This window comes from Empidonax traillii, unplaced genomic scaffold, assembly GCF_003031625.1.
Source record: "Empidonax traillii isolate 1590-97213 ecotype Southwest subspecies unplaced genomic scaffold, ASM303162v1 scaffold229:size1690559, whole genome shotgun sequence".
In the NCBI taxonomy this organism is placed as follows: Eukaryota; Metazoa; Chordata; class Aves; order Passeriformes; family Tyrannidae; genus Empidonax; species Empidonax traillii.
In genome coordinates this window covers 867,555-884,159 of record NW_020955422.1, presented here as the reverse complement: position 1 = coordinate 884,159, position 16,605 = coordinate 867,555, and the positions used below count along the sequence as shown (strand labels likewise).

Here is a 16,605-nt window from a genome sequence, read left to right as displayed (position 1 = left end):
GTGGAAATGTTTGCTAAAAATATGTGAAACCCTGTGATTTTCCCTGTAGATTTTCATCCTGATTATAGAGGTAAATAATTTCTGTCTGAAGAAAGCTGAAAGATGAGCTGCTGCTTTCCTTTGTGTGCGGGAAAGCTGCATACACCTTTGTCATGCCTATACTCCCATCACTGAGAGTGTTTTGGAAGAAAGGATGTAAGTATATTCCTATACCCCAAACCACCTCCAACTCTTTTACTGAATTATTTTGTGAAAGTGAACATCTCTATACTATGGCAGAAGGTCATTCTCACTGACACACTGCTTTAAACTCAGCTACACAACTGACAGAAGGTCATTCTCACACACTGTTTTGAAATCAACTGCACAGTTGGGTTTTCAGTTGCTTCTCATTGGTTATTTGCTCACTGGTTTGTTTCATTTCTGTCTGTCTTATACCATCTATCTCCCGTTTTCTCAACTTTTAATTTTGCAAAATTTGTGATTTCCACATTTTTTGGATAGTTAGTATTCCCTTGTAGTAGATGCTTCACTTACTTGGTTTTTATATCTTTTCATATACTGTAAGAAAAAAAAGGTCTTCTGCTTGTCTTGGGTAATTTCCTTGAAAAGGAAGGGTGACTTTGTAACCAGTATCTCTGCCACTTGACATATTGAAGTAACCCCTGGTAAATGCTGTATTTCAGCTGAGACCTGGCACTGCAGTACAGTCTGAACGTGACAGATACTGATGCTCACAGTATCAACCAAGCAGAGTATTTGAAGGTCACTGGAGCTCATCCTGACCGCAGACAAACTGCAAAACCAGGCTGGAGGTGTCTCCCTTGGTGCCCCAGTTCAGGTGGAGAAAAGCTCATTGTAGAACAAGGAAAGCAGTATTTCTTTACCTCAACCCCTGATTACTCTGCTGTGACACTCGGCTGGCACCCCTTTGGCTCATTCCATACAAACCCTTTTGCCCTCTCTCCCTCTCTCTCTCTCCCTCTCTCTCAGTTTTTAAACCTAACTGCGGGAAAGCGTGACCTGGAGGCAGCTTTCCCTTTTACAATGCTATTTCTATCCAAAATTGCCTAAGTTAAAAAAGGTCTTCATGAATTTGTGTGATTTGAGGTGGGAAAACCCTTTTGTTTGCGTGTCAGTACATACGTGTGTGCCTACACCATGTACGTGTGTAAACGTACTGTGTATGCACAGTACTAAGAAGGTAAACATTTACATCCTATTGTAAAGAAATGGGTTTTAGAGCCTTTTAGAAGCAGTGGAGGCCTGAAAAAATACTAATGTCCTCTAAGAAGGTTGCATTGATAAAATTGCTGGGTCTTCCACAGGGCTTAGCCCTTACCTACACAGCAACATCGATCCTATTCACAGCCTCTCTAATAAAGAAATTCAAGGCTGCCAGAAATGGATTATTTCTACAAAGAAAAATTCCCGTATTTTGAAGTGTAGTTCCAAAAGACAGGATGACATTAGTAATAATTTCATTACCTGCAATGTTTCTTTTAGTATTGCTTGAAGAGGTTTTACTTCTCCGTTCTTTTACTTTTTGCCTTCAAGTTGCTATTATTTTTGTTTTCCATTAAGTGAAATGTTGGACCCTATCCTAAAGGATGTAGAGGCAAAGCATAATAGAATAAATAAATGGTTATTTATTTATAAACAGTGGGAACTCCTCATAGTAACAGGAAGAAAATTAAAATCAGAAATGATGAACAGCAGTTGTGGCACAGTGTTTGGGCATGTCTTTTGTATAGCACTCAGCTTCAAGAGAAAACAGATCGCTTAGACTGAACACCCACAACAATATAAAAAAAAAATCTATCTGTTATAAATAGCTATAATGTTTCTTTCCATGCCTGTGCACAGCAGTGAGGGAGGGAGAGGCAGTGGTCTAGTAATGACAACCATATTTCGAGTAGTATTTGGCTCTCCAAATGGAGAAAGGAATAAAGAGGAAGGAAGGACTGTAATTCTGGTCTGGTGATAGGGAGGGAGGTCCTAAAGCAAACACCTCTGAAGCAGAGGAGTCAGCAGGTTGCAAAGAGATCTCTGCTAGTGCTGCAACTGCTGTGCAACTCCTCTTCCATGGTTTTCTTCTCTTTTTTGTTTTGCCTGGAGGCAGAAGGAGACTGAGGTTGGTTTTCCTCCAGGTCTTCCTTCCTCTCCTGCTTCTGAGATTCCCTGAAGTGCCTTGCTGGCAGGAGTGGGGAGGAGAGAAGGCTGCTCCTCTCAGATTTGCTTGGAGTTTATGACCACTTGTGAGAAGCCCCAGCGATGTCTTCTGTGTACCCCGAATCTACTTGCCCTCAGTGTTTGCCACAGACTAGTACTGTACTGTCAGTAAAAAGCTGCATTATGGCTTTCTCTGCCACTACTGACATGCAGGCAAGGACCTTGTAATGAAAACAGATTTTCTCCCCAAAAGGAAATGGCTTTTTTGGCTTTTAATTTTGGTGGAGGGATTTGCACAAGCTGTTGCAACCACTCTTTGTTGTGGTGCAGAAAGTTTTTTGTTTCGTTGGTTGGGTTTCTTTTGAAGTAAAACACATCAAGGAATTGAAATCTGCCCCTTTCAGAAGGACTGACTTTTAAAATGACCATTCTGTGGCTACTGATAACGTTAACTGCTTCACCCCTGAAAAACAGGTAACCCCTTGAACTGTGGCGAGTTTCTCCAAGACCAAAGTTATTCTTCCTACCTCACTGATCCAAGGCTGATGATTTTGTGGACTGTGTTGATTGACTCTTTTACTGAGCTCTGCTAAAATCTGTCTTTTCAAAAGAGGCTTCTTATGTATCCTTACAACCTAGTGCAGCTGGAGCAAAGCAGTGGTCAAATGTCATCTTCCTAATAGGTCACAGGGAGCGGAGAGAGGAAGGGAAGGGAAGGCAAACTTGGGTGCAGGCAGGAATTATGTCAGTGTATAAAGTAATATAGTGTACTTTGCTATGCTCAAGATCGCTCTTTTTCTCTCTCATTGATCAGTTTAAGTAATATATACCAGATGTCTGGAATAAATACAGTCTAGGTGTTTTGTTGTGTGTTTTTACATGTTTTTGAAATTGCTCTTTATGTAGATCAAAGTGTGATATTTGTGAGGGTATGTTCTGCTCCACAAACAATTGTGCTGACTGCAGCAGCAACACCTTAGCAGTCCCATAGTTCTGCTTTTCATTAGCAGTGGTAAACTTATATTGTTTCATGTTTTTCTGTTTGTAGTGTCCTGTCTCTCCCCCTGAAGAGGAAAAACTTATTACCATCAAAAGACCTAAAAGTCCAGCTTCAAATGAGTTGTCAGATATCAACACTCAAACCAACTGGACCAAGTCACTCCCACTGCCAACTCCAGAAGAGAAAATGCGACAACAAGCACAGGCCGTTCAAACAGATGTGGTTCCTATTAATGTGACTGGTAGGCTTTTAATTTCAGTAATTGCATTACACTGATGAGGGAGGGAAGGGATAAAAGGGGATCCATACAGTCAGCTAGTATTTTGACACTCATATATTTGATGCATGAATTTTAAATTACTTACTGTACCTTTCTGTGAAAACAATGGTTTGTGTTAAATAGTCTATCTGTGAACTTAATTAGAAAACGTCAAAATCCCTTAAAATTATCATTAATGGAGATAGTTTACACTATGTGGGCTTGAAATGGCATTAGACATTCATGAAATACAAGAAGACGACTGATAAACAGCAGTGTTTTTCTGTGAAGTGCACTGAGGATATGTAATGGAAAATCATGTTTTATCCAATGCTAATGATATTTCAGGATTTTCTTCTAGGAATTTTATATAAGGAAGGTTATCAGGGACTTCTGTATTCCAAAGACTAAATGTTACAAAAATCAAAAAAAAAAACCTTTCGGGTCTTACTTTTATCAGCAACAAGAGATTTAGTGATCAAGGAGAGTAAGGTTAGAACAGCAAAAGTTAATGAGGCTACACCTTTGAGCAAGACTCTCGGTAAGGCACTCCAGTTACATAACTGTAGTCCACATTTTCTTGTTATGAACTATGTATTCATTTTGAAAATGCTCTTCGGTTTTGCAGTTGCAGAACTCTCGCTCTGTAAATTACGTTAAAGCCTGATGCTGAAGAGATACTTGGTTGTGTGTAAAATAGAATTTCTGTGAAAGATAGAATTATTGCTTCAATTTAATAACCCCTCTTTTTCTGCACAGCATCAAAATTGTCTATTATTAGTTAATTCAAATAACTGACCGCTTGCCTGCCAAACCCAAGATGATACTCAACATCCAATTTATTTCAAATGCCATATGGCACATTCTGATTCTATGCTTACTCTGACAATCAATAGCTTGCAATGTGGTTTTGTTTTGAAAGTAAATTAGGTTCTCTTTCCCTGTTTTTTTTGCCTATGCTTTTATAAATTAGTATTTTAAATAGTATTCTTCAATAGTATTTAAACATTTTAGTAGTATAGGAGCGGGACTTCTGTAGCAAACATCAGCAAGCTTGGAGAAATCAACTAGAAATATTTATTTAAATAGCAGAAAATAATAGAAATAAACAGCATGAAGACAATAGAAAATTATGAACACCCCATCTCTGGAAAATTAATAGAAAGAAAATAAATGCAGTGCTGAAATGCTACTGGGCCAGTTGACGTTGTATAGGGAATTTAGAATACTGGTGCAGAAGGCCAAGTTAGAGGGGAACAGTGGATAATCTGACCTAATCAATAAGCTTGAGTAGGGCTTGGATATTGTGACAACAGGAACAAGGTGTACTTAGAGAAACAGTAATCTGCTGTTTGATTTAATGACCCTGTGTACTGCAAAATATATGGAGGAAGTAAACAGATGGAAAGAAGAATGAGGTGAAAGGATCGATTTAGATTTAATTCAGCATCATTGGGAAGTTAGTTCCGAAGTTAGTCCCTACTGTGTTTGGATAAATTACACTTGTGACTTCAACCAGCATAATTCAACTGGCGTAGCAAACCTTGTGTCCCCTGAGTTGTTCAGCTTGCACTCAAATAACTCAGCAGTTCTCAGCTTTCCTGAATGGAATGGGGCACGTGCATATTATCCTTCACCCTTCTGGAGTGTGTGGTTGAGCACTTATTCCCTTATAAACATGGTAATTGGAACAGATAGAAGAGGAGGGCAGTAAAGGAAGACTGCTGCTGCAGCATGTGGACCGGTCTCCAGGATCCACCCTTCCCTTTCCCTTGAAATAATTATATTGCTACTGTAAAACAAGGCAAGCAACATGAACCACACACAACATACAGAAGAAGCTGCTGTCCTTGTTCCTCTTTAAAAAGTCGCAATCTGCTCCCCTCCTCTGCTCTCCCACACACCGAGTAATTTTATTTTGTGAAGTTCCTTATGTTACTGCGTGAGGCAGGAAAAAAACTGACAAAAACCTCTGTGCTGTTTTTTCAACGTACCGTGGAACAAACCATTGAGAATATTTGTTTTGATTTGGCTTTTTCCTTCACATGCTCTCTTTCTTGCTCTCTCAGAAGAGTGTTCAAAAAACTTCTATATTATTACTTCTGGCATGAAATAAAAGGTTAACCTCTGAAGAGGTTGCTAGCAATTGATAATGTTTTCAGCAGTGCATTAGTAATGATTCTCCTACAATGGCCTCTCACGTGGCTGTGCAATAAATGCTACATCAGTTCAGTTTTCGGTCTCTTTGGTGAACAGATTGCAACTAATACAGCAGTCGTAAAAATCTGTTGGATAGCCTGAAGGTGCAGGGGCATTGCATTAGGCTGACAAGCTGCTGGCTAGACATCCAGATTTGGAAGTAGTTTCAATCTTTGGGAGTGCCTGGGCTGAACTTTATTCTGGCCTGGAAGGGGTTGGACTGAATTCTCAGTGGTGGCTAGTCTTTGCTTTTACGTATCTTGGGGCTTAAAAGATGTATAATGGTGTCTGTTCTTGTGGGTTTTATGGAACTAACTTTCTTTACAGATGGAGGAATCTGATAATGGTGAAGGTGATCAGTGCCAGGATGGATCCTGCAAAACATTTAAGCATTTTCTTGAATCCAGCTTGACTGACTTCAGTGAGATTTAAGCACACTTAAATGTTTTCAGTGAATCCAAGGAAAACAGTGTACTGCATGAGGGACAACTGAGTAAAGTGTTTAAGGAATACTTAGTTGATTTGTGACAAACGTATAACAGAAGGAGAAGAGTATTCTTAAATCTGTAAAACATATTTAAATTAGCATTGATATTTTCTAAAACAAAATGAAGAAGGAAAAAAAGACTGAAACATTCTGATTTTGCTTGTTAAATTTCATAGAAGCCGCTACTTTGAAATTCTGCAAATTTGTGTAGTGGCCTCTGTGTATCAAAATCAAAATTGAAGATGGATTGGTTGGGTTAGCTCTTAGGTAGCTCACTGGAAGAAGTTACTGGGGATCAGTAACATTTCCCTATTGCCATCTAGTTTATGCTGTCTGAGGCTTCGTATAAAATACTCTCTCCTTGTTTGCACCCTCTACTTACCACTCAGATTTTATTCCAGGGCATTCAAAGCTGTATTATAATTTACTTGCAACTCACCATCTCAGGCATAATTGTTGGCCTTTGAATGGATAAAGATATGTTCAGAAATGCAAAACTCTCTCCTTCAAATTCTTTGGATTTGTTGTAGTGCACCATGTAGAATAACCTAATGTCCTGACCCTGACCACAGATGGGTCCTACATCCTAGTAGTCCCCAGTGGATAGTCTGTCTTAATATTTTAGGGCTTCTACTAAGCCAGTGGGATCAATGACTCTAAATTTTGTAGATCACATATAGCTTCCTCCTCTCTTCATCTGCCAGACTTCAGTCAATCCAAAACTTAGATGTAACTGGCACTTCTTTGTAACTGCAAGGATCTGCTTAGCACAGCTGCAGCTCATGGTCAAGGCTATGGTCAAACAGAGTCAGTCTTTGTATTTACAACGTGGTGAATGAAATTGCTACGTTTTTCATTGCCTTTTCACAAGTCCACATGCTATACTTTAATATGTGATGGTGTCTTTAACTGTTATAGAGGTAATGGGGTTTTCTATGCTGTTTTCATGACACACATCATACAGATGTGCAGTCAGCCAGAGTTAATATTTATGATGTATTTGTTACTGTGCATTAATCACTTTTTAGAGGTAAATAATTTGGTCATCAATTTTCAAGAACAGTGTACAAAGGTAAAAAAATATATACAAAGGTAAAATATATCAAGCTTTTTCTGCCTTGAAGTTTTAAAAGAGTCATATAAAGGATATTTAACAGTAATTTCCTCTGAAGAGGAAACTTAAAAGTGACCTGTGGGGGTTGTCATTAGAGTTTTTGATGGGACAGAGAATTAATTAACTCACAGTCTGTAGGGAAGCTTTATCTTACTACTAGTAAAATGGCCAAATTATAAACCTCTAAACAGAAGTGAATTCCTAAAGAAAAGCTGCTTAATGATAGTGGTGCTTCTGGGTCCCATTACGATACAGCACGTGGTCATCATAAGGCTTTGTCTGGCAGCATGCACTTAGACACGCGTTTTTTTCAGCTCCTGGCATTGTTTATTTTTATATTCATCTGTAAAGTTTCAATTTTAATCATCTTTCACTCTGAAATATTTATGAGTCCACAAGATCAGTTTGATCTCTGCATGCTCCATAGTACTTATTTGTATTCGTGTTAAAAGATCACCACCAGAAATGTGGTACCCTTGACAGGTTCAGAGCAACTGGGAATGAAAAAGAAGGGTCTCATGTGATTTAATGATGGAGCTGTGCAAAGACCTAATAACTATTGCCAATAGCAATGTCTGTTCCTGCATAACCATTGTGATCTTTCACTTTCATGAGCAGATTTGCTTTTTCTACAGCTCATTACTTTAAAATAAAATAACAAAACCATTCCAAAAACTTCTGAAGGGCCAAATTAAAGCAAGGAGTCTGTTTGCTTGTGAAATTAGAGCTGATCTCACCAAATCTGAACTGGGCTCAGGAAGTCAAAATTCCTTTTAAAGCTTGTAGTGGATATTTGCGTCTAAAGCCTTACGATGTGACAATGTGCTGTATCTTCTCTCAGTGTAAACCTTCATTGTAGGACCAAGCTAACATCATTTATTAATGCCTTTTTTTCCATTTCTACAACAAAACTAGTGGAAGAAAGTGCATGTCAGTGTGCTTGGAAGTAATGTTGCTTTGCTTGTTCTACCATGTATTAGGGGAGAATTTCGACCGCCAGGCCAGCATTCGGCGGTCTCTTATTTACACAGACACGGTGGTAAGACGGCCGAAGAAAGTCAAAAGGAGAAAGACTATTACAGGAATCCCTGACAACATACAAAAGGAGCTAGGTATGGCTCATCAGAACTGTATTCCATCCATTGTTCATTGTCACTGCTTATCATTACTCGACTAATAACATTACCAGTGCTCATGAAACCAATACAGTCTGATAGCCTATTACAGTTCCAAATACACGTCTGCTTCCTTGCCACCTCTTGCATTGGGAAATTGGGACCTTTTATCTGTTGACTTCCATCTGTTAAAGGGAACAGGGTGTTTGGAAAATGATGTTCTGGTACAATGAAAACCTGCAGGGATGTAAGATTTCTGGACTTCAGTGCTTTCCTTGAGATTTGAATGTTCACTGAAGCAAAACTGAAGTGGGCAGGCATTTTGGCTTGTAAATAATTACTTAAAATTAATTACTTACTAATTAGTTACTTTATTAGAATAATTACTTAGAATTACTTCCTGAATCTGCCGAAACTTTCATCAAGAGTGAGAAACCTATTTTTCTGTTCAGTTTTGATCAGTTTTAAATAGCAACTCCTTAAGTTATTTGATTGGAAACAATTTACATGGGCTTATTAGCTACTGCATATATTCCAAAGGAAAAATACCTACTCAATCACATTCACGCTACCTCAGAGGGACCTCTTTTGTAGTAACAGACATAAATACAAAGCTGATGAAGCAGTCTGAATTTTTGGCAGAATGTTCGGACACTTTTTGCGGAACTCTTTGATTTAAATCTGATAATTTCTTTTTATTTTTTAAAAAGATAATTTAGTTATTCGGTTTTTCCCAGGTGATAACTTCACAGATCAAATTTTGTTCCCCTGTTTATTTTTTTTTTCCAGTAGAGAAAGAATGTCTTTTAAAGTAGTGTGGCAGAACATAATTATTGGTGCTTTACATGTGAAATTGTCTCATATATTGATGATTTCACTAAGTTTTACTACCTTGCATTTTGCATCTATTCATTTTTTAATTACAGTTTCAATTCTTGGTTCTTTGTCTAGATTTTTCAGAAAGAGAAGCAAAAATATGTAACTTGTTTGGATGGGTTTGAAATGAGCTAGAGGGCCAAGCATAGAGAAAGCCAAGAAACAAACAATTACATGAAGAGCAGTTTGTGAGTGGAACTGTGCTCCTTTGGCATCTGTAATGAAAGAGTACCCTGCCATGGAGATCCTCTGCCTCAAGAAAGCATTTACAAAATTTAGAGATTACATTTGTGACCACTTCAGACAGATGCTTGATGCTTGAAAACATCAACTGTAGTTTTGCTTGGTGGAGTAAACTGAGAATGTAGTTGCCATCTATCCTAAAAAGAATCCTTCAGTTAACATCTTAAAAGAATTTCATAACATTTGCCAGTCTGTTCACTAGGAGTGACAAGTTTTATGCCTTGATTTTGGTCTTTCATCTCTGTGCTGAGCATGTTTCATGCTGCACTGCTTGAAGATTTTCCTTGCCTTCTGTTTCACTTGTGGAAATTTCAGGGCTGGCAATATCCCACTGCAGGAGCTCTCTCTGGATGGTTCCCCAGCCCACAGCCTGCAGGCACACAGGGCTTCAGCCACATGCCCTACAGTGGAAGTTGTCTGAGGAACTTCATGTTGCTTTTGTGGTGATTGTAGGTCTTCCAGACAGCAAAATGTATGCCAGGAGAACTCTGTCATGGCAGCATCCATCCTGATAGCATGTTGGTTTCTACCACTAGAAACAAAGTGTGCTTGAAAAGAGTGATAGTGTCTTCATCTGATACATGAGGAAACCATTCAGTGAAGTGACTTAGCTAGAGTCACCCACCAGGCCACAGGCAAGGCTGGGAATAAATTAGGTCTCCCTCATCCCTGTTCAGTGCTCTTTCTGCCATTTCTTCCCTGTCACTGCACAAATATTTCTGTAGTAGTCCATTCCCTATTTCTCTTACGCTGTCCCAAAACAAACAACGAGCTGTTTTAAAACATTCCACAGTTCATTTGATCGGAACAAGGATCCGGACTAAACTCCAAATCAAGCAATTGCATTATGTCTATTGACATTCTCCCTGTGGTTTCAGCTGAATAAATCTCTTTGTTTCTCCCCTAAAGCATTGCTGTGAATGGCTATAATATTTACACAAAGATTAAAACCCCTTGGTACACCAAAGTTGCTGCGTGCAGGCTAAATAACCAACACATACAGCACATTCTTGTTACCTCTTGTTTATCCTTCAGAAGGAAGCAGAAATTTGAGAGAACCTCAAAGCTTCAACCAGGCTTGAACTATTTTCATTTCTTGTGAGAGAGCCTGGAAGAAATTCTGCCAGGCCAAGCTGCTGAGGTTCTCCCCTGGCTGCTTTGGCTCCTTTGGAACAGAAAAGACCAAACAGAAGAGAGAGCCTGCCTGACTGCTGACCTGAGGTCAGTGGACAAGGTGCCCTAGTAGAATTCAGCCAGACATTCTGAAAGGAAGTATTAACTGCACTCATGTGCTGAAGGTATCTTTATAATTTCTACTTTTTAGTGTGGTAATACAGTTGTGTTTTCACAGGTGTCTTTCACAGCGATGAACCAATCTCTCTGCATAAAAAATTCTGCATAAATAAAGTGTAATGGGATAGATGGGATTCTGAGACAGAGTAAGAATGTGAGCTGTCTACCAGTTTAGAGATAGCAGTTATTTTCTGAAGTTGCTTTTTAACAGCAGGACTCTCTCAGTACTGTTTAGCAGAGTGACACCAAAGTAAGAGGAGAAGGTGAAGCATTCTTCTTTCTGCCCAACACAACAATGAAAAAAATTAGTTTTGCATACTTCTGAATTACCTTCATTGTCTTACAGAACATAAATATTATATACGTATTTAATGGGAGTCAGTGTTGGATCAAAACTGCAGAAAGGGCAGGAAATTTTGAGATGATATTTTACTTCAAGTTACTCTGCTCTGTGTTGCCATTATCCATTGCCTCTAGCTGTCTTCAGATGGTACCTTATATGCAAACCTGTATTCTCCCCTCAGGCCAGAAGATTCCAAAACAGAAGCTTGGTAGAGATGAGCGCCTCTCTGGGAGAAGCTGTTGCAGGCCTTGCTTATTCTTGGCTCTTGGTTGTCATCAGCTCCCTTCACATGTTCCAACTCTCTGGGTGAAACAAAGGCAGCAAAGTCTCTTCATGGAAGGAAACATTTCCATGATTCCTTCTCTGTGTCAGTGCTCTAGGGTCTGGCTCAGACTAACTTTTTGTGAAGGAACCAAGTTACCTGACTGTGTTTCTCCAGAGCTCTGCACCACTGCAGTCCCAGACTCCCTCCCTGTCTTGCAGGAGGAGTAGGTCCCAGACCTGAGTATCAGTTCCACCACAGTTCAACTTCCAAATAAGTAAACCTCACCAAAGTAGAGGAGAGGAAAACATCTTCAACTTTCCCACCTTTTGATTTATTCTTCTTCTGACAGGCATTTTGCTTCTCTTTAATCATATAGAAAGTTTCTGTCCTCTTGGGTTTCAAAAATGTCTTCTAATTTATGCTTTGTGTGTACTTTCTTTGAATTACTTAAATACTTCTTTCCATCGTAAGATGCAATTCATAGCTTTTTTGTCTCTGTGATTTTCCCCCTATCTACTTTTTTTTTACTTCCTTACCTAAGGGTTCAAAGGGTCAGAATAATGACCTTATACAATTTTCTTCAGCTTATTTCCCTACCTCACGTTTTCAGTGGCTCACAAGGAGTTGTTACCTGTAGAATCTGGTTTCAGTCTTCAGGATGGGTATGACTGACATCTGAACTGTCAGTCCCTTCGTTTGCTTTCTTGAAATGCAGCTCAGACCCCCGGTGGTACCAGCTGGTGTATCAGGTATCATTTGGGACTGCTGAAGCTTCTTATTTGACGTGACTGAGAGGAAGCAATTCCTTCTCAGCAGCTTGGGGGCAAGTAAGTCCTTCTGATATTCGGGAACTCAGCTGTTCTACTGAAGACTACTCTTAATTGATACCCCTTTCCAATTAATCCCTGCAGGACTAGCAGTCACTCAAGTTATAGGTCCCACAGGTAAGAAGAGTCTCAACTATCCAGTGGTCCTACAGAAATACCATACATATACCCAGTTGTTCCAGACAAGTAATTTTGCACCTGCTTCAATTACAACTTTAGCAGTCTTTGGAGATAATATCTCTCTTTCAGAGTTGCAATGTCTTTTGACTAGTACTGGTTTTACAGCTGTAGTTTTTCAACATTGTATGTTTCAAGCGCTATTGATCCACAGATCAGGGTGTTAGAAAGTATGCATGAGGGATGAAAGACAGAGGTGCCAGGAATATAAACTTTACTAGAGGCTGTTCAGTTAAATTAACAGAAATCAAGAAAACTTAAATTGCCTATATTTTCATCAAAATTCTCCCTTTCAGGGTGGCAGTGATATATTCAAGCATTCAAGATATTTTTTAGCTGGCAGTACTGAAAAGTATCACAAAATTCTCTACAATATTTTTCTCCCCTCAGAAATTACAGATGCTTCATGGAGCACAGTGAAATTTCCTTAAAATTGTCATGAGCCAAACGTACTTGTCTTATTTCTTGTTGGGCGTCTATTAAAAATCATTTGGTATGTAAGTACTAGGGTAAAACAGAATAAGAATCTCTGGGGGTTTTTTGTAACACTGCACATTGACTTGGCCAGGTTACTAGGTGGAGGAGGATTGCTAGGAGGGGCGTGGGGAGGCAATGAGAGCAACAATTCCAAAGAATGTGCCTGTGGCATAAGAGCCAAACGCTTATATTAGAAATGGTTAGTCAGAAGGGAAGAGAGATTACTTCTATATGCTAGTTGAAACAAGCATATACTTCCTGATATCAACACACATACTGTTTGTCCTCTCAAACCTGCAGTTTTCTATACTCGTGTCAGTGCAGAGGACCTTTTTGTCTGATTCTCTGCAGCAAGCTGCTGGTGCCATCAGATCAGCTAGAGTCACAGGGAGTCTTCTGGTAGCTAGTACCTGGCCTTAGGGATTATGTACAGACACTTTCTTTTTTCCGACAAATTTGCAGACAGTCTCAATCCCTGTCATCTCTAATGAGCAACACCAGAAACTACCAGAGTCAGGGAGAACTGGGTGTAACCTGTATAATGCCTATCTTTGACCAAGAGCTTGGAGCTAAAGTAAGCAGTTGAATGTCCTCTCTACGCTTCCATGGAAAACTTGTTCCACATGTTGCATGTTTCACTTATACCAGATAATGGGTGTTCTTTACTTGCTGCTGGAGTCTGCACTGAACATGTGTGTTAGGGAAGACCATTTGCCCTGGGAGATATTTTCAGCATAGTAGGGTAATAGAAAGGAGTGTAGATACAGGTCCCCTGTGGTGGACATAGCAGGGCTGGTGAACACAGGATAATATAAAATGCAGGCATGATAACAATTACTTTGAGCCACATTTATCACATAACCCAATTTGCAGCTACTTCTGACTTCATAATGCTCAGCATCTGTAACCTGATGTCCACTTCTGCAGTATTTTTTTACCGCTGTCTGCTCAAGACATCACCCATGCAACTAGATAGACTGTTTTCTTTAAAACCTCTGATTCAGTTCAAGAATTTTGGTGTTGAAGAGATCTTCTCTTCTTACTGCTATTTATTTAAGCGGATGTTTTTTGAGAAATAGCATTATCAGTGTAATAGTCAATTAAAGGTTTGAGCTGTCCCTTAGAATTAGATTATTTACTTTCTAGCTGCAGTACCAACAAAGGTGGTTTGATTTTAAGGGTTTTTGAAAATACTTGCTTTCCGGTATTACTCTGGAAGCAAGTGAGGGGTTTACATTGCATTTGTAAATTTCAAATACAATATTCCTCGCTACCCTCCTCTGAATTCCACCAAAATCATAAAACTGTCAACATTTTAAAAGTATACCTGAGTCTTAAATTGTTCATTTGGTTGGTTTTTGAACCATTTTCCCCTGCAGATTTCTGTTGTCCCTCTTTAGGAAATGGAACAGTAAAAAGAACAGTTGCTGTGTTATAAAGGGCAAGTAAATCCTCACATCTTTGCATGAGGTGGTGCATATGTATAAAGCCAAAACCAAAGCTGGAACAACTTAAGAATATGCTGCATTTCTACAAAAATACGTAAAACCCCAAAGTTGTGTTCTTGTAAGAACAACAGCCGTGAAAAATCTCTTCCCTGACCATATCCCATAGAATAATTTAAGGATGTAGCCCTGTATTTTATACTTCTGAGGCTGGGCTGCCTTCCTCTCTCTGAATGCTGTATTTATTTGGGCTCTGAATAATTCTAACTATAAGAGGTCTTTCACTGGTGCAAATACTTGCCCTGACAGGCTTCCCTGCAGTATTGAGGTTGTAAACATTTACTGGTGTTGAGCCAATTTATGCAGTTCCCCAGAGCATGTTAGGCTGGACCCTAAATTACATCTATTCAGGTAACACAGGGTTAGCACTGGTTCTCAGCAGCATCCTGAGGTTGGTTGTTCACGCTGCCCTCTTCTTAGCGTGCTCCTCCAGCACTGCTTCAGCTGGGGCCAGCCACCAGTCTCCAGGCTCTGTTGGGGCATGTGTGCCAAGGGATGGGGCAGGCGCTGCTCCCCAAGACATTGCCATCATTGACATCTTGTACTCAGTGGCAAAGATACGGTGCCATTAAGTTAGTATTTCAGCTTTCGCTGTGCATTTACCATGAGCAGTATGTCCTAGTGAGTGCATTCTAACACTCCTGGTTTTGGAAGAAGGAAAAGGGCAGGTTGGCAAGTCCAGCGTCATTCCACTTTGCCATTTACCTTCCGTAGCAGTAGCATTTTAAACAAGCATAAACCACCCATCTGCGTTATACTGCTTGTGGAACAGAGTGCATTTAGCTTCCTCTGTGAATACAGACATACCACACACTGAAGTGAGGTGCTCTCAGCCACAGGTCAGTATGTGGCGGTGTTAGATACTCATTATAGCGCTGAGAGCTTCGTTTTCCACGAGCCCCATCCTTCTGTCTTGTCTGCGTGTGTGTATTTGTGTGCATGTGTGTATTTCACAGTGGCAGAAGAAGAAAAATACCCCATCTTGAGTTATTTATATGCCTTGGTATGCAGATTTTTTAGCAGGATATTTTTAATTGGCTCGCAGTTGTCATCAGTGATGTCATGGTTCCAGAAACATTCATAATGCCTACTTTGACTTTTTTCTCTCTCTTAACAAAGATGTACACTGATTCTATAGAAAAAAATAAACCTGGAAAGTAAAATTATTTTTCTTACTTAATAACTGTGTACATAATATGTAAATCCCTCTCTTGGTCGACTGCAGTCGTCCATCTGTTCTGACAGTATCTTGTATTAGATTATCCAAGACGTTTGCCAGCATCTGAGTATCTGTCTTTCTAGCAAACCTCTACCAGAAGCAGAAAGAGGCTGCATTTTCATGAGAACAAGAGAGTCTACACAAAGCAAACTAACTAGGCTTCAAGCTGCTAAAAGACTACTTATGTGCCTGGGGAAAAGAAGTAAACAGTCCTTTTTGTGTGGTGTGCTGCTTTAACTGTAGCGTTTTCAGAGACCTCTTTTGTCTGCCAAGAATAAGGATAATTAAATGTCCTTTAAGTGGTGTTTAAAGCTGCATGATAAGAATACCTATCCTCCAGATGCAGTTCCTTATAGTCAATACGAAAGGAGAGCAGTCCTATCAGGCATGCTGCTTCATTGCTCCTGAGACTAGCTAAAGCGGAGACTTGAAATAACCAATTTTCCCCCGCAGTGACATGTGCAGCATCCTTACCAGCATCTCCAGCAGCACGCCTGCCTCTCTATTGCTATTTATACAGCAACGCAACTGAATTCAAAAGCAGCAGCCTTACACAGACTAATTTTAAAGCAGTGTTCTGGTTTGTGGTTTTGAAAGGCTGCTACCGATAAAATTGTAAATTTAACAGAACCCTGGAGTCCTTTCTGTCGACCCAGTGATAACTATATTTTGAACTGAAACTGGTTTTCCATTGTCTTCAAAGTTGTGGAGAAGGAGGTTATGTCAATATATGGTTATTCATTCTTTTAGAAAAAGCACAGTTATTTTTGTTTCCTGATGGTGCTGAGGATAAGATGACCATCAATACTAGCTTTTCCCCACTTCTTAAGTTTTTCCTGTAAAATAACTAGAGAATATTTGTAAGGAGAACTGTTATTTAATGATTTTCTTTGCAGTGTTGGAGAATGTTTAAATAGAAAGTGCTGTTGTAGCATATGTATTATTTGTGGTAAAACAATGCGTGTTTCCATGTTAGCCTTCTTTCAGACAAACTGCAGGACTTGGGAGAGCTGTCAGTGTCCCCTGAATCTTTT

General features: G+C 39.5%; 1 protein-coding gene across 10 annotated transcripts in view; it reads left to right on the top strand.

Moving 5' to 3' along the window:
- Positions 1 to 16,605, top strand: part of NHSL1 (NHS like 1) — a 177,422-nt gene that overhangs the window by 149,519 nt on the left and 11,298 nt on the right. For 7 of the 10 annotated variants that reach the window (XM_027888001.1, XM_027888000.1, XM_027888004.1 and 4 more), the window contains 2 exons: positions 3,221 to 3,413; positions 8,212 to 8,343. In XM_027888001.1, the coding sequence (XP_027743802.1) occupies positions 3,221 to 3,413; positions 8,212 to 8,343 (325 nt within the window). The remainder of the gene's footprint in view (positions 1 to 3,220; positions 3,414 to 8,211; positions 8,344 to 16,605) is intronic. The other 3 variants (XM_027888003.1, XM_027888002.1, XM_027888005.1) reach the window with 1 other exon arrangement.